The sequence below is a fragment of the Dasypus novemcinctus genome, chromosome 11, assembly GCF_030445035.2.
Source record: "Dasypus novemcinctus isolate mDasNov1 chromosome 11, mDasNov1.1.hap2, whole genome shotgun sequence".
NCBI lineage: Eukaryota > Metazoa > Chordata > Mammalia > Cingulata > Dasypodidae > Dasypus > Dasypus novemcinctus.
This window is the reverse complement of record NC_080683.1, coordinates 14,400,829-14,423,331: the sequence shown is the minus strand read 5'-3', so window position 1 is coordinate 14,423,331 and position 22,503 is coordinate 14,400,829. Positions and strand designations below refer to the sequence as shown.

Here is a 22,503-nt window from a genome sequence, read left to right as displayed (position 1 = left end):
TACACAAATGTTCATAGCAGTTTTATTCATAATAGCTCCAAACTCGAAACAACCCAGGTGTCCTTCCACGGTGGTACAGCCATACTATGGATTCAGCAGTAAGAAGAACAGAATAACAGGAATTATGCTGAGTGAAAAAAAAGCCAATTTCAAAAGGCTCCCACTCTATGATTCCATTTATATAACATTTTAAAAATAAAATTATAGGGAAGTAGATGTGTGGCTCAACCGAGCTCCTGCCTATCACAAGGGAGGTCCCAGGTTTGGTTCCTGGTGCCTCCTGGAGAAGACAAACATGAGACTGAGCTGGCACGACGGGCAGGTGTGGCAAGCTGATGCAACAAGATGACCCAACAAGGAGACACAAAGAAGAGAGATACAACAAAGCAGGGAGCTGACGTGGCTCAAGTGATTGGGTGCCTCTCTCACACATGGGAGGTCCCAGGTTCAGTTCCCGGTGCTCCCTAAAGAGAAAATGAGCAGACACAGAGCAAACACAGCGAATGGACAGAGACAGCAGACAATGAGGGGGTGGGAATAAATAAAATAAAAATAAATCTTAAAAAAAAAAAAATTATAGCCACTAAGAACAGAGTGATTGCCAAGGGTTAGGGATGAGAAAGGTGAATGTAGTTATAAAGAGAAAGCACCAGGGAGCCTTGGGGGGATGGAATGGTTGTGTACCTTGATTGTGCGGTTGGTCCACAGATCTACATGGGTGGAAAAACTGCACAGAGCTATACACACATACTAAGGAGTGCATATGAAAGTGGTGAAGTCTAAATAAGCTCTATGGATTGGACAAATGCCAACCTCCTGGTTTTGATACGTGCTACTGTTATGCAAGGTGTTATCACTGAGGGAAAATGGGTGAAGTTAAAGAAGAAAAAAAAGTCCATTAGATATGCAGTGACACATTTACAAATTAAATTACATAGGTCTGGGGTTGCTAATTTAAAAGCTACTCCAGTATGGAAAATAAACAGAAAAAAGCAGGTGAAATAAAGAAAACAGAATTGACAAGGTGTTGACAACCGTCGAACTAGCTTTGTATTTAAAATTTTCCAAAAGAAAAAGGTTTACAATGTTTTCAGGGTACTTAGTCCAAGGGAAGGCCTGTCTATAGCCTGACTCATCACTGAAACTTTTGGACACAAATTAAGTTTGAAGCTCGTAATTCTGTTTCATTTACAAAGTTTTTATTATGGATTTTTATTATGACCTCATAAATCACATTATTAATTTGGCTCCATTCACCATCTTTGCCCTCCAAAATATCCCCCAAAGTTATAAAAAATAGATATTTATAAATATACACTGAGAATTATGCACGGTTTTTACACAACTACAGTCAGACCATTGATTCAAGTTGTCTCACCACTTTGTGGCGTTTCTCATCTGATCAGAATGACAGCACGACAGCCTCTGATCGCTACAGCAGAAATGGCAAACCTTTCCCCCATCCCACACATGCCTTACACACCAGCGTTCAACAAGCGTTTGCTCTGGAGAGTAACCACGAAAGAGCAACTCCAGAAATGCTGGCTGGGATGACTGCTCCCGAGAGAATGAGAACAGGAATCCGGGAAGATTTTGGCCCTGCACCTGTCACAGCGCAAACCTGGGACTGCAGTTAAACTCACCAGGTCAAGAATCAGTAAGAGTCGCACGCTAAACCCAGAGGGTCAGCAGAGGCCCAGCGCCACATACACGGGGACTGCTCCAGTCTTTGCGGCTTTCAACTGGAAGGATTTTGGGTCACTATAAATCTGAAAACCTGTTTTTGGTCTAGAGTTGAGGACTCCAATTTTCTCACCAGCGTCCCCTCTTCAGTCACTACCAAGCAGCTCCTTCCTTCCAGGCAAAGGAGCAGAGCGCCCTAAGAAGTGAGGCCAGGGGAACAGGGAGCTCGCTGTCGGGTCACCAAAGTTTTTCAGCTTTCAAATTCACCAAGAAGCTGGAAAAGTACTGTGGAAGCCAAGTGGGTGTATAAAGAAAGTTCAATAAAATTCTCAATACGGACCTTAGATTTGGACCCAGGAAACTCCTTGTTTAATCCTGTGTTCAACTTCCAGGTGTTGGTGGCATTTTCCTTCCTTGGACTTGGTTTTAAAATTTCTTCCTTCCAAGACCAGCCAAAGGATTTCCAGTAAAAACCTGTTTTCTGGTTTGTAGACCACAAGGAGAATGGAGTCTTCTCACCCCAGGTGGCGAAGAGGTTGTACGGACAGAATGCTGCTTGAGGGACATCTCAGTGTCACCCGCAGGCTGCTCTCAGCCCACCTCCATCAGAAAGCGGGCACACGACCCTCCGTCCACGCCAGCCTTCCAGTGGGCCAGCCAGGTTTCTCAGCTTTCAGAACACAAGGCCAAGCCCACCTCTCCACAACCCATCAAATCCAATTCCTGTTGTTTACAAAAAACCTATGGCTCCTCTATTATCAACAGTATAACACATCCGGTGCTTGGGGCCCTTGTCAGAGAAAAGCTCTTTTCCCAGGATGGGGCAGGAATTGGTAGTTCCCAAGTACACAGTCCAGAGAGGGATCAGACGTGATAAATCTCTCAGGAGGACAGAGTGGCCCTGTTTTAGGGCAGTTCCTTCAAATGCTGGTGAGAGAAGCTGCATCGCCCTCAAGTATCATTCATTCTCTTCTAAACATCTGCCCACAGCTCCTGACTCTGGCTGACTCCAGATCAAAGCTGTCACGTGTCATTCTTCTGTCAGCTTCCTGTTTCTAACATGCTGAGGACGGCAGTCATTTTTTTCTTTCTTTTTTCTGGGGAGGTACCAGGGATTGAACCTGGGACCTCATATGTGCAGGTGCTCAACCGCTGAGCTCCACCTGCTCCACCAGAGTCACTTCCAAGCAGCTCAACAAGACAAGGGGAGCCCAGAGAGTTGCAAAACAAGATTGAGATTCTGGGATGATAAATCGGCACCACAAATTGCTTATGAGTCAATAAAAGAGTCCAGAGATCCTGAAATACAAACTGGGCAAACAGTCTTTCCAGCAGTAAGCAAAGCAGGAAAAGAACCTTTCCTTCCTGCCACCATCCTGGTGTGCCAGGTTTCAAAGAATCAAGTCCTGTGATTAAAAAAAAATGAAGTCACCGGCTGCCCTTACACCCCACGCTTTGGCCTGGTTGACTAAGAAGGCCTCATTATTACCCTCTTGTCTTCCTCAACGCAAACCTCCAGTGAAATCAGGTCATCTTAATGTAGTCTGTGATCAAGAGCATGCCGTGGTCACACCCCAACAGCTTCAGCCAGGCCATGAGGAGGCCACTCTCCCTCTTCCCTCGAGGGGCTTTAATTCCCCAGGAGGAGGGTGTCTGTGTCCCTGTAGAAGCCGAGTTGCTTTTTCAGCTCACGAGAGGGACCTAGAAAGAGAGGAATCCATGGAGTGCCTGGTGGGGAGCCCTGCCTGCTCTCCTCCAGGGCTCAAAGGGTTAGATCCCTGGCTGCAGGGACATCCGGGAGCCAAGCAAAGAGAGGAGAAAGGCAAACATTTCCTCTCATCGAAGCAGTTTTCCCTGAGGTTCAGACCCCCTGGTGAACCTCTTTTCTGCCAAGGAGCAGGGCAGACGACCTCGGTGGGCCCCCGCCTCCAACTCACTTCTTCCTGCGGATCTTGGGCTTCTTCACGGGTCGCAGGTAGGGGTTATCGATGACGTTCTCCTCCCCGTTTCGGCTTCCGGACAAGGAGGGGTTCTGTTGCAGGACAGAAGTGTTCTCCTTCTCCGCTCCTGAATCGTCCTTTGAGCAAAAGCCAAAATAAAACAAAACACCAATGGCATAAGGACAGAGATCAAACGCCCATGACGAGAACTACTATTAGCACCCCTCTCGTTGAGAAATCAGGAGCCCAGGGACCACCGTGTCTCCAACGTGCTTCTCTCTGCCCCGGATGAAAAGAGGCCCAGGCGGGTTACTGGGGGAGGAGAGACCAACAGCTCTGACACAGCACAGAGCTCAAAGCCGTGCACCAGCCGAGAGGGCAGGGCTAGGGAAGACGGAGACCTGGGACGGGCAGGGGAGTCAGGGGCTAAAACGTAGATGCTCAGGGAGGAAGTCCAGTTCTATGTGAAAATAAGAAAAGAGAAATGACCCTCCATGCTCTGGAGGCCTGAGAGACACAAGCCAGAACAAATTATCTGCCAAGGGTACCTCCTGCATGAAAACGAACATAAATCATAGCGCTTGTCCCCAGATTCTCACATTTCTGGTTCCTGTAACACGGAATTGGTTTTTAACAATCATCCCTCAGCAGGGGCCAGAAACTTCTCCACCCCTGCGGGTTCCCACCAAGGCCAAGCAGGGCCCATGGGTGCCGACAGGTGCCAAGGCCAGGCCCAGGCCACAGCTACCAAGCAGCGGTCCAGAGCCGCTGCAGAGACACTGCTCACTATTCACAGCCCCAGGTCCACCTCAAGGCTCTGTCTTTTTAACTAGCTGACGCACAGTCAGGCCGAAGACCACAGGTCCAAGGCTTGGCCATGACAGAAGGGAGAAGTAGCAAAGGGGGTAGGAAAAGAAAAAAAAGGAATAAGTCAAGAGAAAGGAAGGCGGAGAGATGCTTCCAGAGGCACTTATAAAATGCCATCAACAGTGACCCAAGGTTCCTTCAGAACAGACTCATTATGACCCATTAAGGAGGTCAAAATTTACTCCCAAACATAGGGATAGAAGCATTCTTATACACGGTAGGTGGGAGTGAAACGTGGCACAGGCTTCTGGGAAGTAACTCAGCAACAGCCAGCCATTCATTCAGTGTCCCAAGGCCCTCCCGTGTGCCAGCCAGTCCCCATGGAGCAAAAGGGAATCGGCCCTTCTTCCCACCTGTGCCAACACCTTAAAATGGTCACTCTTGGAGGATATTCTACTTATGAGCATATCCTAGTGAAATAATCACTTTCAGACACACTGATGTGCAGGGATTTTCATTATGACATTACCAATAAAGGCAAAAAAAAAAAGAGAACCCAAACATTCAAAAGGAGAATGGGTATTTTAGGACATGTACCAACAGATGAAATTATTAGGTAATCATGAAAACATCAGGCTTTTCTACTGTTTGTTTTTTGAGGAAAAGTGACTTTGGAGAAAAGCTTATCAATTCAAATACATTCAGTAGTATAATCCTGATTAAAATTTTTAAAAAAATTAATGGTATACTACACATGGAAAAAATTCATGTTGAAAGTTGAAATACTGGTTCTGGGAATATAGGCGATTGATTCTCCTTTCCTCTACTTTCCAAATTCTCTAAAACGAGCCGGCTGCTGTGGTGTGGGAGGCGGCGGGAGGGGATCATGGCAAAAACTTGACCTAGAAGCTCAGGCCTGAGTGGTCAGGAGAAAAGCTGGGTGGGCTGCGCCCCCTGGTGACCGGCCAAGGGTTCCACGTGGGGAGGAAGTCGCTGCAGGGGCCTGCTCCGCAGCCTGAGGCAAAAGATGCACAGGAGCGTGTTGTCAACAAACAGCAGGGTGAAGGAGGCTATGACCAGGCCGCACAAAACCAACAGCTGATTCCATCCGGGAGGGCACTGGCCCCCACAAGGGACAGCTGGCCTGGGGCGCCGACACCAGTCCCAGGCCTGAAGGACCCACAGAAACTGGATCGCTTCCCGAAACCACCGCACGCCCCATCCCACAGTCCCGTCGATTCTGTGCCCCCCTCAGACCCAGTTCCATCCAGGATCCCTGTGGGGCCACCAGGCAGCCGACAGGTTTTCAGGTTTTCTGGAGGCGCTACGGAAAGCGGGAGCCCCACACTCACAAGACGTGCCCATACTCCAAGTTCTTCATGACTTCATTTAGCAACACCCACACTTACCTACCAACCCCCTTCTCACCCTCTTTCCACGGTAAATGCCTTATCTTCAAAGTCCCTGGAAGTTCACTTCAGCTCTGCCTTGAGTGTTCTCTGAGATAACATGGAGTGGAGGTGACAGTCAGGCATGTGGAAAGTCAGCTGAGACCGCTGCTGGGCTACGGCAGGCTGTGGTGGGGAGGGCCGTGGGAGGAGCTGCTCGCGCGCAGGCCAAGGTCAGCTGCGGCTCACTGTGTCCGACAAGACCAGGATGTGGCTGGCACGAGACAGCAGGCTCCTCGCCTCCCAAGCAGAGCTTCTGCAAATGCCACGTTCTCGTCCCCTTCAGGGACAGCAGAACAGACTGTCAAGAACCTCCCTGAGAAAGTGCCAGAAATTTGTACTAAAAGGCAGGGGTTCTGGTCACCCTGGGGCTGAGAGGCAAGCAAGAGGCAAGGAGAAGACACCGGAAGGCAGGGCCAGAGGGCAGGGAAGGGGAGTCGTGGGGAGAGCGGGCAGCCTGAGGGAGGATAAAAAACCAAAACCAGCACAACGACAAACCCCTCCCTGAGACTGAGTAGGCCAGACGCAGAAGACACCTGCGAGCACTACCCAACCCCAAACCCCCGGGGACAGACTCCATCCTGCCTCCCAGCTTTCGGTACCATTTCCACACCATCGGCTCCCTGCTGCACACCTCTGGCCTCCCCTCCCCTGGCCTCCAGGCTTGCACAGCCAGCTGCTCACTCAACGTCTCCACCACAGCATCATGTAGGCGTTTCAGACTTGATATGCCTAAAACCAGGCTCCACCTGCTCCTGTGCGTGAACAGCTCCTCCCGCAACCCTCCCTGTCACAGGTGATGGCAACTCCATCCTTCCAGGTGTTCAGCCACCAACTCTGCAGTTATCCTAGATCCTTCGCTTTCTCTCATACTCCATATCCAACCCATCGGGAAATCCCCCTGGCCTTGCCTGCAGGACACGTGCAGACTCGGACTACTTTCACCCACCACCCTGGGAGTCCCCACTGTCTTGACTAAAGTACTGCAAAAGCATCCAAGCTGACCTCCCTACTTCTGCCTTCCCCCTAGAGTCCATTCTCATCACAGCAATCACAGCGGTCCTTTGAAAAGTTGAGCTACATGCCTACTCTAATCCAGCAGCTGGAGTTAAGAGCTAGTTCTTACAGCAGCCTAAAGGGCCCTACCAGACCTGAACCCTGACGCTCCCACCCTCCGTCACAGACACACTCCCGCGTTCCCCAGGGCCTTTGCACTGGCTGTTCCCGCTGCCAGAAAGCTCTTCCCCAGATACCTGCATGGTTCACTCCCTCACCTTCCCCAAGCCCTCTGCTCAAATCTCACCTCAGTGATGCCTATCCTGATCTCCCTATTTAAAGCTGACCCTTCCTACCCTTCAAAACTTGGACCTGCCTCTATTCTGTTTCTTTCCCAAAGCACTTTCAACTTTAATATACTCCATGGTTTATTTTTGTATTATGTTTATTGTCATTCTTCCACCAACAAAGCAAAGGTTTTGTTCACTGCTGTATCCCAAGCATCCAGAAGAGTGTCTGGCACTACAGGTGCTAAATAAATACTTGTTGAGAGAATCAGATTTTAGACAATTGGGTTGCCTGCAGAAAGCAGCTACTTCAGATGTATGAAGGGAAAACAACTCTGTTATACATTAATTTAATGTGAATACTTCCTCTGCGTTCGTTCAAGTACACAGAGAAACTAGAACCAGGTCAAAGAGAACTACCTAGCAACAGTCCGCAAGAGATGTGCTATCATCAAGATGAGGGTCATTTAAAATAGCAGTTATTTAATTGCCATAACAATGCCTGCAAATGCTAATGGCAGAAAACAACCCAACTGTCCAACTCTCCACAGGGACTAATTAAATTGTTACATCGGCACATCAAAACACTGTGAACTGCTGTGAAGCACGAAGATGCTTCTTATATACAGATATGGAACGATCCCCAAGATACACGGCTAAGGGAAATTCTTCAGGGAGAACCCTCTGTGATTTGCCATTGTGTTTAAAACACAAACCAATGTTTCTAGAAGGATACACAAGAGACTGGTGGCACTGGTTGCTCTGTGGGAGGAAAAGGGGATGATGGGAAACAGGGATGGGGGAAGAATGTACATCTTTTTGTACATTCTGAATTTTGAAACATGTATTTCCCAGGCCAACAAAATGACATTAAAAAATGTTAAGTCCAACTGACTGCATATAACTAGTTGCTAAAATCCTTTACTTGAAGCCTTTTTTTTTTTTTTTTTAAAAACAGAAGAGGGTGTGGTTGTGAAGCCAGAAAAAAAGCAGGCTCCTGAGGGGTGTTAGCTCATTTTAACTCGGTCTTTCCCCCCACCTCCTTGAGATCGGTTTTCCTAGTCCTAGTTGTACTTGTGAAGAAAGAGACTCACATGTCGGTGAATGCAACCCGAGTCACATATCTGGTAAGTAACACGGCCTGGACGGAAGCCGGGCCAGTTAGCGCCAAGGGTCAGACCTTTCTACTCTCTTCGGTCTATAAACCTGGCTCCACTCCGGGTAACCAGGAGTCCTCAGGCAGCCACTTAGCTCACCATGACCTCACCTCTTGTCGATACCTGGATGGTTAGAGAACACATCTGCAAGCCCTGGAAACAGGATGCACTTACAAACCATGGTGATGCTAAACGACAGACTTGCTCAGAAGATCCCCCCTTCTCACACGGTGACGGTCAACTCCATTCCTGACCCAAGCACCAGATCCTAGCCCAAATCAGCAGAGTCCAAAACAGAAGTGTAGAATATCCATTTATTTAAAGCCATGGGCTTCTAACCCTAATTCATCATTACGGGAATGTAAGAAAGCCTTTCAGCAAATAAGCGCTCTACTTGCAAACTGGAGCTGCTGGGGGCATGTGGCACACCTCAGGTGAATATGGGGCACACCCAGTCCCGTTACAACCACTAAGGCATCCTTTGCTTAAAAGCCAGGGCCAATTTTAAAGGGTGGATGACTATGGTAAGCCATGAGGGTCCTGTAAGTCTAAAGGGCATTAGAGGTTGCAGCATCTCTGACTCTACTTGGCACTTTCTCCCAAGATGTGGGAAAAAGAGTGGGTTTTATCCTTTTACTCGTTGAATATGACACACCAGTAATGAGAAGTTCACAAGCTCTGACAAGCACGTCCTTCATCTGTCTTTGTCTCTGAACCCATGCACTCATCTCCTAGCCTAGGTCTAAAATGTGTATAATAAGGCTAATCCCTCCATTTGGGAACTAGATCCTATTCCCTCTTATCTACCAAAAGATATTGCTCCAAAATTTCTCTCTTCTGCGATTTTCCTCCTCTACCAGATCATAAAAACACGCTGTTACTTATCTTTAAAAAAATTAAAAATCCCACCTCTTTAACTTCCTTAATTTTACTCCTCTATTTACCATTCAATTTCTCTCTTCCCTTAACAGCAAAACTCCTTGAAACCACTGTCTATACAAGCACTGTCTGATGAGACATTTTGGTGATAGACATGGTCACTATTTGCTCTGTCCAGATTGTAGCCACCAGGCATGCTTGGCCCTTGAAGTGTGGCTGGTAGGACTACAGAGATGAATTTTTAAAATTTAACTTTAATTTAAATTCAGAGAGTATGATAGTGGCTATCATACTGGACGCAGCACAAGTCTATACTCACAGACCACAACTTCTCTTCTGGTCCCATGCCAGGCAGGCTCTTGCGCACATGGCTTACTGAAGCTGCTCTTACCAAGGTTGTAAGTTACCCTCACACACTGCCACATCTATTGGCTGCAGTTCTCAGTCCTCCTGTTTCTGGAGCTAACTGTGGTCTCTGACAGAGCCGGTGACTCCTGTCTCCCTAAAGCACGTTCTTCCCTTGGCCTTCCAGGATGCCGCCCTCTCCAGGTTCTCCTCCCACCTCTCCGGCTGGTCCTTCCCCATTCCCTAGCTGGTTCCTCCTCACCTCCCGCAACTCTAAAAGCAGAGGACCCCCGGCTCAGTTCTTGTACCTCTTCCCTTTAGAGCCTCACTCGCTCCCTGGGAGAGTTCATCTAGTCTCATGGTTCTAAATGCAATACTAGCTACATGCTGATGACTCACAAATTTGTATCTTTAGCCCTAACTACTCCTCAAACTAGAACTTGTGTCCCCACCTCTCCACCTAACGTCACCACATGGGTGTCTAATGGGCACCTCAAACTCAAACGGTCTCTCCCTGAACTCCTGACTTTCCCCATACACTCATTCCACCCAGTCATCCCTCTCGTCTGAAGGCAGCTCCAGCTTTCCTGTTGTTCAAGCAAAACCCTTGCTGTTATCGCTGACTCCCTGTCCCCGCACATCTCACAGCCACTCTTATCAGCTAATCCTGGTGGCTCTGTTCTAAAATAATCTAAAATCTGACCGTGTCTCGTTATCTTTGCTTCCACCACCATCTCTCTTGTAGTTTGCTCTAACAGCCTCCTAACGGGTCTCCCTGCTTCCACCCTTGCCCCCTGTAGTCTGCTCTCAGCCCAGCAGCCAGAATGCTTCTGTTCAAACCCAGGTCATGCCCAGACTCTCCTCTGCTCAATAATCCCTTCTTACTGATCAGAGCCTAAGTGCTTCCTACAACCTTTAAGACCCTAACGGCTGACTTCCCCTTGAGCTCTCTGACCTCGTCCTCATTCTCCACCCCGCTTACTCCACTCTAGCACCCTGGTGGCCTTATAGGGAGCTTCCCACCTCAGGGCCTTTGCATCTGCTATTTCCTCTGCCTGGAATGCTCTAGTCACAGATTCTTGCAAGCCTTTTTTCCTTCAGGTCTTTGCTCAGATATCACCTTTTCAGTAAGGTGTTTCTCAAGCCGCCCTATATAAAACTGCATGCCCATTTCCCTAGTTCCTCATCCCCACTTCCTATTGCCTAATTTATTTTTCCTTAGCTCCACAACGGCAGAGAATTTTATCTACTTTATTTCCTACTTCCCTAGCACCTGGAACTGCACGTGGCCCTGGCAGGCTCTCATTAAATATTTGCTGAATGAATGAGTGACTCCCCAGGACACAGGCTTCTCTCTCAAGCTAAACTGAGTCACATCTGGATCACCATGAGTCTATCATGCAAGCCCTTAAGTTAGAGACCTGGGGTGGGTCATATCCCGGGGGGAGACTGAGGGCGGTACGGGCTGGTTTTGGAGGGACCCTGAGGAGGGCAGAAGGCAGGACCTACCGTGCTGATATGAAGAGGGAGGTTCTCTGTGTCCGTCTGCTCATCCTGCTCTGAAGAATCCGTCTCTTCCATTTGCTGCATCTCCAGCTCAGACGGAAGAAGAGCGGTCAGGTAGGGGATGGTGAAAGGCCTGGCAGCAATCACTGGGGGATGGAAGAGAGGCTCAGCTAGGCACCATCACCGGGTCCTCACAGCAGGCCGAGCCTAACAATGCACCAGTGAGCAGCGCTAAAAACACCAGCTGTTGTGCTCTTAGCACGTACCAGGGCCCTGCGATGGCCTATGGACTTCACACATGTTATCTTTAATCCTCATTTCAACCTAAGTAATCACCACCCCCACTTTACAGATGAGGGGCCTGAGGCACAAAGAAGCGACTTCCTCAAAAACACAGAAAGTGGCAGAGTGGCATTCGAGCTCAGACAGTATGACTGCAGAACCCACACTTTTTGCAAGTACAAGTGAAATCAGACAGCACTTGGGCTGAAGCCTAGCAATACATCGGCTTTGTGATCTTGCTCCGTAAGGTCAGTTGACCTCTCTAAGCCTAATTTCTAGAGCATGGATTTTAATCTCTCCACTCCAGTTCATATTCTGGACTTGAGAACTCTGTGTGTATGGCCACTGAGCTTTTGGACTCTTAAGGTAATTGAGAGTTCCACTTCTTTCAAGAGCAATGAGGGAGCAGATGTGCTCAAGCGGTTGAGTGCCTACTTCCCACAAAGGAGGTCCCGAGTTCAATCTCTGGTGCCTCCTTTAAAAAAAAAAGCAAAAGCAAAACAAACAAAAAAACCAACTTGGGGGAGCAGATGTGGCTCAGTGGTAGAACACTGCTCCTGCATATGAGGTCTTGGTACCTCAAAAACAAAACAAAACAAGGACGACAACGGGAAGAGATTATTGTCAGGAGACAGATTATTTATAACATGGGTACAATGTGGGTTCTGCAGTCAGAAAAAAACTAGTTTTGAGTGATACCTCCTAGCAGTGTGACCGTGGGCAGATTATTTCCTTTCTCTTCTCTAAGAGAAGAGACTTGCTATAATGGTGGCAATGCTCACAGAGCACACAGGCGCATGAGGACTGAATGGGATACTGTGTGGGAAACGTTAGTCTGCCATTTAATGAATGTTAGCTGCTATTATTCCAGCGCCAGGCACACAGCAGGCATTCAACAGGAGTTTGCTGAATGAATGAATCACCCAAATCATCTTTCATTTGCCTTTGTAAAAACTGAGGCCTATGGAGATGAAGAAAAACTTGGTCACCCAGCCAAATAGTAGTGCTGAGATCAGCAATGGAAGGAGAGGGTGCACGTGAAAGGACACCGTGAAGGCAAACTCTGGCAGATGTTCTGTAAATGACCCTGCCTTCTGATGCCAGAGTGCCTTCTGCTACCTGGGCCGCCACTTGTATACCGTATGAGTCGCCCTGATGCCACAGCTCAGCCACCCTTGAGGTAAATTAAACTCAGTGTACCTCCTGTGGCCAATCCCAATAGAGGTCATTACAGTTTTGGAGTCATCAGTTAGGGGCGGGCCCTGAAGACCTGGGAAAAAGGAGCCAGAAATCTCAGAATGCGCTTCACCTGGGATGAGAACAAGCTTATTCACTGTTTCTTCCTAGCATGCCGAGAGAGGGAAGGTGAGGTGCTTATCTCAAATGACAAGGCAGGGTCCGCAGAGGGGAGGCGACTCTCACATGGAAATGTGCTGACATCGTCTTTGAAGAGACTCTGGGTCTCGCCGGTCTTGGCCATAAAACGGGTGAGTGCCCGCTCCACATCGCGCCTCTGGGATGCAGCCTTCTCCCGCAGGACCTGGTAGTCTGACACAGGCTCACGGTATGTCTGAAAGAGAACGGCAAAGGATGCTAGGCTAATTCCAAGGGATCATTCTGCTCTTCTCGGGTCCCTGCCTCGCTCCTGCTGTGTCGTTTCATTCTTTCATATGACCCATTACCATTACGTAGAACAGAGATCCCCAAACGGAAGCACAAGGGCAGAAAGAAAACAAGAGAATTACCACTAATATTTATTTTTCATCTAAAACAATCAGGAAAATGTACAAATATTTAATATAGAAATTGGCCCAGGCCCTCATTCAGCTCCTGTGACAGCTGGTCTAGAGAGTAAGGAAGGAAGAGTGGGAGTTCCCCAAAGTTTCAGAAGCCTTCACAGGGACTGCCTGGTCCCATCAGTGTCACGTGATATCCTGCAGTTTGTGAGAGGCTGGTTCAGTGGATTTTCAAATTGTACTGTCTTGCTTTCTTAATAAACTAACTCACAAAATGAACGAGCTGTTCGAAAAGATTCTGACTAAAGATATTAATGTAAGCATGAGCAAGCAAGAAAATGGCAAAGCTGACCTCCTCCTCCTAATTATGAGCTCTGTCACAATCACAATATGGAGTAAAAAACAAATGAAATCTGGGAAGTGGGTGTGATTCAAGCGATAGGGTTCCCATCTACCATATAGGAGGTCCAGGGTTCTATTTCCAGGGCCTCCTGGTGAAAGCGAACTGGTCTGCATGGAGAGCTGGCACAAGAAGATAATGCAACAAAGAGAGACACAGAGGAGAGACAATAAGAGATGCAGCAGACCAGGGGGCTGAGATGGAGGACCTTCTCCATTCCAAAAGGTCCCAGGGTTGGTTCCCGGTGCCGCCTAAAGAAAAGACAAGCAGACACAGAAGAACACACAAACAGCAGACAGCAAGCACAAAACAATGAAGGGGGGTTAGAAATAAAAAAATAAACCTTAAAACAACAACAATTAAAAATACTGAAATCCAATTGGAATGAGAAGTTAGCCAACACATTTAATATGGTAGTGGGGAAGATGACATTTTAACAATGACCAAGAAAGTAACCATTTTTCATGATATGAAGCGCAGATTTTAAAAGGCACTAGAAAACATCTCCACTGTTAATGCTGTCATTGTCAATTTAAGTGTGTTGCCTGTAAGTTCCTAGTCTACACTCAAACATAAAACAGAATTTTCTGACATGCTTAAAATCTTGCCAAAATGAAGAATTTTGAGTGGATTTTGAACAGATTTGTTAAGAACATTAAAATGCAAAATTTCACTATTGTTTTTAAGTCCGCTGACAATCAAGATGTTGGAAATGTAATAGAAAATGTCAATAAAAATCTGTGCATATTTGGTAGATGAGGATGAAAAATTAATTTTGTGATTTATTAAGGGCCAATATCTCTTCATGGTTTACCCTTTCCATCTATTAGAGCCATTAAAATTAAGTATTAAAAGAAACTGATCTCAGAATCAGACCTCCGAATCACTCCAAGTATTAAATGAAGACTTCAAAAAACAAAAGGCAGAGGCAGTCACATAGCTCCCACTAAAAAAGGGCAAGCAAGTTTCCTGCACCTTTAAAAATGGTAAGATTATTATTTTCCCCCCGAAATGGCTCATCTGGTTGCTCAGTTTTTGCTTGCCTGTTGTCTGGTCGTTGTTTTTTGCTCACTGTCTGGGTTTTTTTTTCCTTTAGAAGGCACTGAGAACTGAACCCAGGAACTCCCATGTGGGAGGAAGGTGCTCAACTGCTTGAGCCACATCGGCTCCCGTGAGATTATCCTTCAATGTACATTTTAGAACAGTGTTGCATAATAATATCCATGTAAATAAGCATACTAGCTTACGTGCTCAACAGGATACTGACGGGAGTACACCAGGGAAGATTTAGAGACTACTAATCAAGGTGACAGCTGTGTGGCAAGATGGGTAGCCCTCTCCACCCCAGGATCCCCGTTTATCACGAGGTGTGCAGGAATGTCCCAGACGACTTGCCCCAGCAGCCTCCACAACGGCCATATTCACCCACTCCCTGGTGTGGAGGTAGGGAAAAATGAAGAGTACGGAATATACCGCGGAGGACTCCTCTGCACACCGTACCTTCCCAAAGGAAAGGAGAACTGCTCACGAGCAATTAGAACACATTTGAACCACGGGGGCCAACTCAACTTGTCCTCATTCAGACCTGGAGATAAGAGTTATGGTAAGTTCCATTTCATGGCATTACTGAGGATTTTTAAGGAATCTTTCCCCCGTGACTTCAAAAGTAACTCTTTTCCAGTGTGGAAAATTTGGGAAATCCAGAAATTACCCATCATTCCACCATTCACTAAGAATGGCTATGCACATTTTGTGTCTTCTTCCTAGGTGGCTAATAATTTCTTTTCTGTTTTGGTGAGACAGGCAAAATTGGGGCCCACCTCAATTTCTTTGCTAACTATACTTTTGTCAGCTGACTTGAGAACATAACTCTCATTTTTCAAATTGTTTCTCAATGACGAAAGACATCCTGCGTCCTGAACATCCTTTTAACCAATACACTTTGTGGGTTCCAGTCTGACAGTCGGCGGAACACGACCTTGGGCTTGGCATCAGCCACAGCCCCCACTGCAGCCTCGTTACTCACCGGAGTTTTGATGTACGTGTGCGGGTCGGGGAACTCGGGAAAGTGGCTGGGGATGTGCGGCGGGTGGGGTCGGTTCTGCCCTGCGGTGAGGGCCTTCGGAGTCACAGGCTGATTGGTCACTGGAGCTGCAAGAGTCACCACTGGTTACTTCTTCATCCAAGGCCCGAGTTTCTACAGTTTACGATCTTTCCCCAAAGCAAATGCTGGACTTCAATGTTTTCAACTACAGGCACCTTCTCTTTTTATCAATAGAAGGTCTTTCATGGTTTAAAGGCCTGAGATTGTCATCCCATAATGCCCAGCCCTGCCAAATGTTTCCAGCTGACATTCCCATCTACAGCAGCCTGCCTGCGTGCCTCTTAGGTAGGGGTTGAGTGGCTGTGACAATACTAACAACGTAAAAGAGCATCCTGAGGAAGTAAAGAGACAGACTGCTAATTCTCCTCTTTTCATAGACTCCAGATGACAAAGTACACACGGAGCCAGGGAAAGTGAGTGTGGGCTTGATGATGGCAAGCGGAGAGTGAAAATGGCACGGGCCACTGCTACCTTGAGAGGAAAGCGCTGAAAAAAAGATGCCAGCATGAAGAGAGCTATTAAAAAAAAGAAGGAGAAGGGAGTGTGTGTATATGCTTTGCACGTACAAGATCCCAGGTTCAATCTCCAGAACCTCCTTTAAAGCAACAACAACAAAAACAGCCAATTCTCCCCAGGTCCTGCAGGCCCAAACCAGTCACACCTGCTTAGTTCACAGCATTCGGTTTTATCTAAGTCAGCAAACTTTTTATGTAGGCCATACAAACTCTGTCACCACTACTCATTTCGGCCAAAATAGTGTGAAAGCAAACATAGATAATAAATAAACAAGTGGGCGGCAGACTTGGCCAAGAGGTTAGGGCGTCCGTCTACCACATCGGAGGTCTGCAGGGTTCAAACCCTGGGCCTCCTTGACCCGTGTGGAGCTGGCCCAGGCGCAGTGCTGATGCACGCAGGGAGTGCCGTGCCAGGAAGGGGTGTCCCCTGCGTGGGGGAGCCCCACATGCAAGGAGTGCGCCCTGTAAGGAGAGTCGCCCAGCGTGAAAGAGAGTGCAGCCTGCCCAGGAATGGCACCGCACACATGGAGAGCTGACACAAGATGACACAAGAAAAAGAAACACAGATTCCCGTGCTGCAGACAACAACAGAAGCGGACAAAGAAGATGCAGCAAAATGGACACAGAGAACAGACAACCGGGGTGGGGGGGAAGAGGAGAGAAATAAATAAATAAATAAATCTTTTTTAAAAAAAAGTAAACGAGTGAGTGTGGCTGTTTTCAATAGACCTGCATATACAAGAGCAGGTGGCAGGCCCGATTTGGCCCACAGGCCATAGTTTACTGACTCCTGATCTAAGGATATACAAGAACTTCTACATTTTTTAAGCAGCATCAATTGCTTTTCTGTGACCAAAGCACGAGTACCACAGAAATACCTCAGAAACAGTTTGCCTCTCTGGTGAGTGAACTTTACACCCTAATCCAACTTAGCCCACAAAAAGATTATACCGTAGGCAGCCCTGAAAAACACAAGGGAGAACATAACAAGGAAATAGCTACCAAACCCATCCCTGCCCCATTCAATTAAATTAACTGAGCACTAATTGAGTGCCTACTGAGTACCTTAGTTCAAAGTCACTTACGGGCAGTGATGACCATCCTCTGAGACCGCTTGGCATAAGCAGGGAGGGTGTCCACATTGAAGCCTAAGAGGTAAGAAAAGAAAAATCACTACCCAGACCACTGGATGCTGCAAATGGAAAGCGAAGCAACGTTGCAGAAAAATGCTTTCAACTCCCAAATGCTGCAGAGCCCCTAACAAGGAGTCAGAAGGTCTCTTTAATGGTTCAGAAGAACCCTGTCTTGATAACTCTCTCAAGAGAAAAGCACATCAGGGGAACCTCGAGGATATCCAAGAACACTCAGCAGACATGGCTGACTTCTGGGGTGCCCCCTGTCTCATAACTCCACTTTAACAGCATTGAAGAATTGGAAAGTGCAAGTGTACTCACCCATCTCGACAAGGGTGACCACGATATCCGACAGTGTGGGCTGAGTCCTGGCTGTGTGCTCACAGTAAGACTTGGCACTCCTCCCAATTTCCGAAATGTCTAGGAAGGGATCAAAGGCATAAGGTCTTCTTCTCTACTGGATACATTTTGCTTCTTCTGCTAGAAGCTGACCTACATTTAATACTCATGCTAAAGTCTTTTAGGGGAAAGTATCTAAGATGGAATTTTTGAAGCTCAGCTCCATGAAAAAGCTGCGTGTTCTTCTGTGCCTACTTGTATTCTCATTAGGCAGCTCTGGGAACTGATCCCGGGACCTTCCAGAATGGGAAAGAGGTGATTATTCTCCTGTGCCACCTCAGCTCCCCTGTTCTGCTATATCTTATTTTCTCTCCTCTGTGTCTCTTGTTGTATCATCTTGCTAAGCCAGCTTTCCACACTGGCCGGCACTCCAGCGTGGGGCGGCTTTCCCACACAGGGCAACATTCCCATGCAGGGTGGCACTCCTATGCCAGGCTGCATTCCTGAGTGAGCCAGAACCCTACGTGGGCCAGCTTGCCCTCACCAGGAGGTCCTGGGCATCAAACCCTGGACCTCCTATACGGTAGACAGGAGCCCAATTGGTTGAGCCATATCTGTTTCCCAATATTTGTTCTTTTGTGTCTGGCTTATTTCATTTAACACAATGTCTTCCAAGATCTTTTTAAGAACTGAATTCTTGAGTGTTGGGAACTATTAGTCCATTCCATCATGACAAAGGTTCTCAAAGTGTGGTCTGGGAACTCCTGGAAGTCCCCCGAATTCTTTCAGAAATCCATAAGGTCAAAACTATTTTCATTAAAGAATTAAGACATTATCACTCTCATTCTCTCTTGTAGAGAAGCTATATGACCTGTAATGTCAAGGCTCTGACAGATAACAGAATGCATGCTAATTCTCCTCATTTCACAGATAACAGAATGCATGCTAATTAAAAAAAAAAGGGAGCAGATGTAGCTTAAGTGGTTGAGCATCTGCTTCCCATGTGGAAGGTCCCATGTTTGACCCCCAGTACCTCCTAAAAAAACAAACAAATTCTTACTGGGGAGCAGTTATAGCTCAGTGGCTGAGTGCCTGCTTCCCAGGTACGAGGTCCTAGGTTCAATTCCTAGTACCTCTTAAGAACATATAAATAATTTGAAAAAGAGAAGGCATGCTTATATATTCTTAATGTTTTAAAATTGTCAATTTTATGTTTTAATTTCTCAGTTTTATTTTCTAATGTGGCAAATGTCTACTTATATGAAAAAACCACATATGCAAAAGCTCCTTGGGGTCCTAAATATTTAGACGTCTAAAGGTATCCTAAGATCAAAAAGCTTGTGATTGCTGTTTTAGGGAAATATTTGGTATTTTAAAAGTTCCAACATCACCTTCAGAGAGCTACCTCACTTGAAATCATCGTGGGGCAGCCCATATTTACTGACTGAGCTACAACAGCAGGGCTGCTCTGGCCTGATGTTGGACACTCTGAAGGACAATCATTGCTGCACAACAACACGCTGAGTGAGTCACGTCTTTCCTGGGTCTGTACTGTAGTTCATCTTCTTGCTCTGCCCAAATCTGCTTTGTCCTATTTCCTTTCATAGATGCTGACCCCTGAAAAACATCTTAAACACCCCTCTTAAACAAAATATGTTCCGAACAGGAAACTAAATTGTACACCCAAAAAGCCTTCTTTGCCAGGCTTCTAAACCTCAGGACACTTCCTTTCTACAGTGTTTTTTCCATTCTCTAAAACTAATTCATCCTCACTCTTTGAATCATACAATATAACATTTGTATATAATGTAGTAGCATCCATTCATAGGAATTCATCTTAGCTCCCCAACAAAACTATTTATTAACAGTGATAATATTAGCAACATCTAAAGCTTTACATATCTCAATTATCTTCATGACTGTCCTAGGCACAAATTGCTATCCTGTTTTGCAAATGACGAAACTGAGGTTCAGGTTTTGTGACTTGCTCAAACTATTAAGCTATCATCAGAGTGATGATTTACACCTAGGTCTACCTGATTGTAAAGCAAGGATTCTTAACAAGGGGTCTGCGGGCTTGAATTTAAATTAAAAAAAAAAAAACATTATTCTTTGGGGACATGTTGGTATATGTGTGACACAGTTATAAACTTTCCTTTCTTTAATCCTCTTTAACACTATCACCATACAGGGCACAGAAAAGAAAGCCTCTTGTTTTCCAATACTCACAGCTCTGCAGCATCTCTGTCAATGTTTCCACAGATGCTTTCTCAGCACTTTCAAATCCTGCCTCAGTCAGTAAGGAGCTCACTACCACTTGCAGGGTTCGCCTCCGAGCCAGATGGTAGTTATCAGCAGGGTTAGTGGATTGTTTGCTTCCTGATCTCTATGGAATCAACAGCCCAGAAAGAGATTTTTTTCAACCACAGGACAAGGATGCAATTTGCATAGTTTACACATAGTCAATGCAAGCAAAAGTTCTTTGCTAAATACTTACTTTTAGGTACTCAATAAAATGTAGTAGCTGCTGGTGTTTAGACTTGTAGAACTTGGCTGAGTAATAAGTGAGCACCCAAGAGCCTCTAAACACAGAAAATCTCGGCCGACCTAAAACTTCCCATTCCAATAACAGGAAATGGAAGTTTACTTTCTCCTTTAGGAAATTATCAGAACGTATAACATATATACTAATAGTATAAATACATATGTACACATACGTATACATATATCATAATGGGATTGAATTCCTAAGTCTATCTCCCAGGGGGAAAAACAGGGTCTCTCTCGTTTTCCTGCCATCCCCATGCCACTTCACTAACAATGAAAACTAAACCACCACCACCACACGATGCTGAAGAGAGAAGAGCAAAGGAAAGGTAGGGAAGCTAAATATTTTGAACACCAGAATCCCTCCCAACTTTGGTTGGCCAATAAGAAAGCGAAAACAGCGTCGTCGGACCAATCAGGAAATGTTCCGGGTTCCTAACCAAAGCAACAGGGCACGAGCCAATCAGGACACAGGTCCACCAACTCAGATGGCCGCCGCCAAGTCCCAAGGAGGGGGGGCCGTACGGCCTGAAGGACCCACCTCCCCTCGGAGCTTATGATGGGGCTGAATTCCTGGGAATGAGCTGGATGCCCAGGCCAAGGGGAAGTGACGGAATACCCAAACTCTTTTGGCTTCGGCCCCGCGCCTCCGGCCCTTACCGTTCCGGAGCCACCGGCCCCGGCTGTGGCCGCCGCGTCGGCCATCTTGCTCTGGCGTAACGTGCTCGGGCGCGGGGCGGGATGGGACTTGTAGTCGCGGGGCGGGGAGGGGGCGGTGCGCCGGGGCTGGCGGGGGGTTAGGCTGATGCCCCTGGCTCACGTGACCTTTGGGGAGCAACGGGTAGTTGGGGCCCTCGTGGGTCTGAAGGTGGGCCAGGAAAATGCGCTCTCAGTTTCCCGAAGTTAAAAGAAACCTATTGCAATCTTAAATTGTTTCTCATAAAGAGCATCCCCCGGAACGACCCAGGAGGTCGTCTACACTAGCAGAGTTGTCCAAACTGGCGTGATTACTCGGAACACCTGGCTGGGCCCTACCCTTCTCCGAGACTCGCTCTCGGGCTGGGAATCTGTATTAAGTTCCTCAGGCGAAGCTCCTGACCACGCAGTTTTGGGGGCGTACACCCTTACGCTTTCGTATTGGAAGGACCTGAGAGCCCCGCTGCGCCTAACGGGCGCCCAGTCTAGGTTTGTCCCCTTGCATCCCCCCGCGGGCTCGCCCTCAGTTAATGCGGAGGGCGCCAGAGCTGGGTCCCCAGATCACCGCGCCCCCAGAGCGGCTGCCTGGGGTGCTTGTTTGCGGGCCCACCTGCCCCGCAGGGGCTACACCGCGCTTCAGTCCTCGCGGTTTGCCGGGTCCCGGCGGGGCGCAGACGCTGGCTTTGAATTCGAACACGTGCCAGCTGTGGGACTTGGCGCACGTCACCTCGCCTCCCTGTGCCTCAGTTTCCCATTCTGTAAAAGCGGGAGTGGGACTGATACCAGGAGAAGAAAAGGAAAACGCGCGGAAGGGTTTGCCACGGCGCCTGGCGCGTGGTAGGAAGGAGCGCCCGCTGTTGTTATTTACTTCCTGGAGAGCGCGTGGAGCGCCCCCGCGGACGCCCGGGAGGCCGAGGGCTGGAAGCCGGCGCGCGCCCGCCCGCCGCCCACACCGCACTCGCGCGTGCCCCGCGCCTCCCGCACGTGGGGCGGGGTCTGCCGGCCGGGGGTGCGCCGCCGGGGCCCCGACAGCCCCCGGGGGAGACTGGGGGGAGGGGGACGAGCAGAACACCCAGCTCTTTTGTCTCCACCGCCCCCTCTTCCCCACTTCCTGCCCTGCCTCAGACTCCGGATCGGCGGCGCGGTGCCGACTTTGTAAACACGCCGCCCCTGCGGGGGTGGAGACTGGTTTTGTTTGGGCGCCTGGGGGAGGGGTGCGTGTTTCGCCCCGCGGCGGGCGGTGGCGACGCCCCCTCCCCTAAGGCAGAAGCCAGAGGCAGCGGGAGCGAGCCTGTGGGCCACCGTCCGCGCACCGAGGGGCTCACCTGCCAAGGAGGTAGGCTTGGGGGCTGGGGAAGCCAGGCTGGATAGGGTGTCAGCGTTGCCCCCCTTCGCTGGGGGTCGGAAGCTCAGGCTGGAGCCCCCGCGCGGCGCGTCGGAGGTGGATGGGTTATGAGCTGCCGCGCCCCCATCACCTCTCCCTTGGCCCCTCAAAGCTCGGCTCACATTCCCTCCAAGTGAGCTTTTCTGCACGGGGTCGGAGGGCAGGTGAGCGGGACCCTCGCGCCCCGCTCCTCTGTATGTCCGCCCTCCCTCGCCAAGCTGATGTGGAAACCCAGGGGCTTCACTGGGCTCTCCCGCTTCTTCACACCTCAGTGACGGGGGTGTGGGCGAGTGGAAGGGCAGGAGCCTGGGGGTTCTCG

General features: G+C 48.3%; 1 protein-coding gene across 1 annotated transcript; it reads right to left on the bottom strand.

Moving 5' to 3' along the window:
- TAF8 (TATA-box binding protein associated factor 8) lies at window positions 1–20,818 on the bottom strand. Its single transcript, XM_023590052.2, has 9 exons — window positions 20,765–20,818; window positions 19,787–19,943; window positions 17,540–17,638; window positions 17,171–17,233; window positions 15,493–15,617; window positions 12,753–12,900; window positions 11,052–11,194; window positions 3,621–3,760; window positions 1–3,384 (listed from the first exon to the last, which is right to left on the bottom strand). The coding sequence occupies exons 1-9, from the start codon at window positions 20,807–20,809 to the stop codon at window positions 3,372–3,374; spliced, it is 933 nt and encodes a 310-aa protein (XP_023445820.1). The 5' UTR covers window positions 20,810–20,818; the 3' UTR covers window positions 1–3,371.
- Between the last annotated feature and the right edge of the window lie 1,685 nt (window positions 20,819–22,503).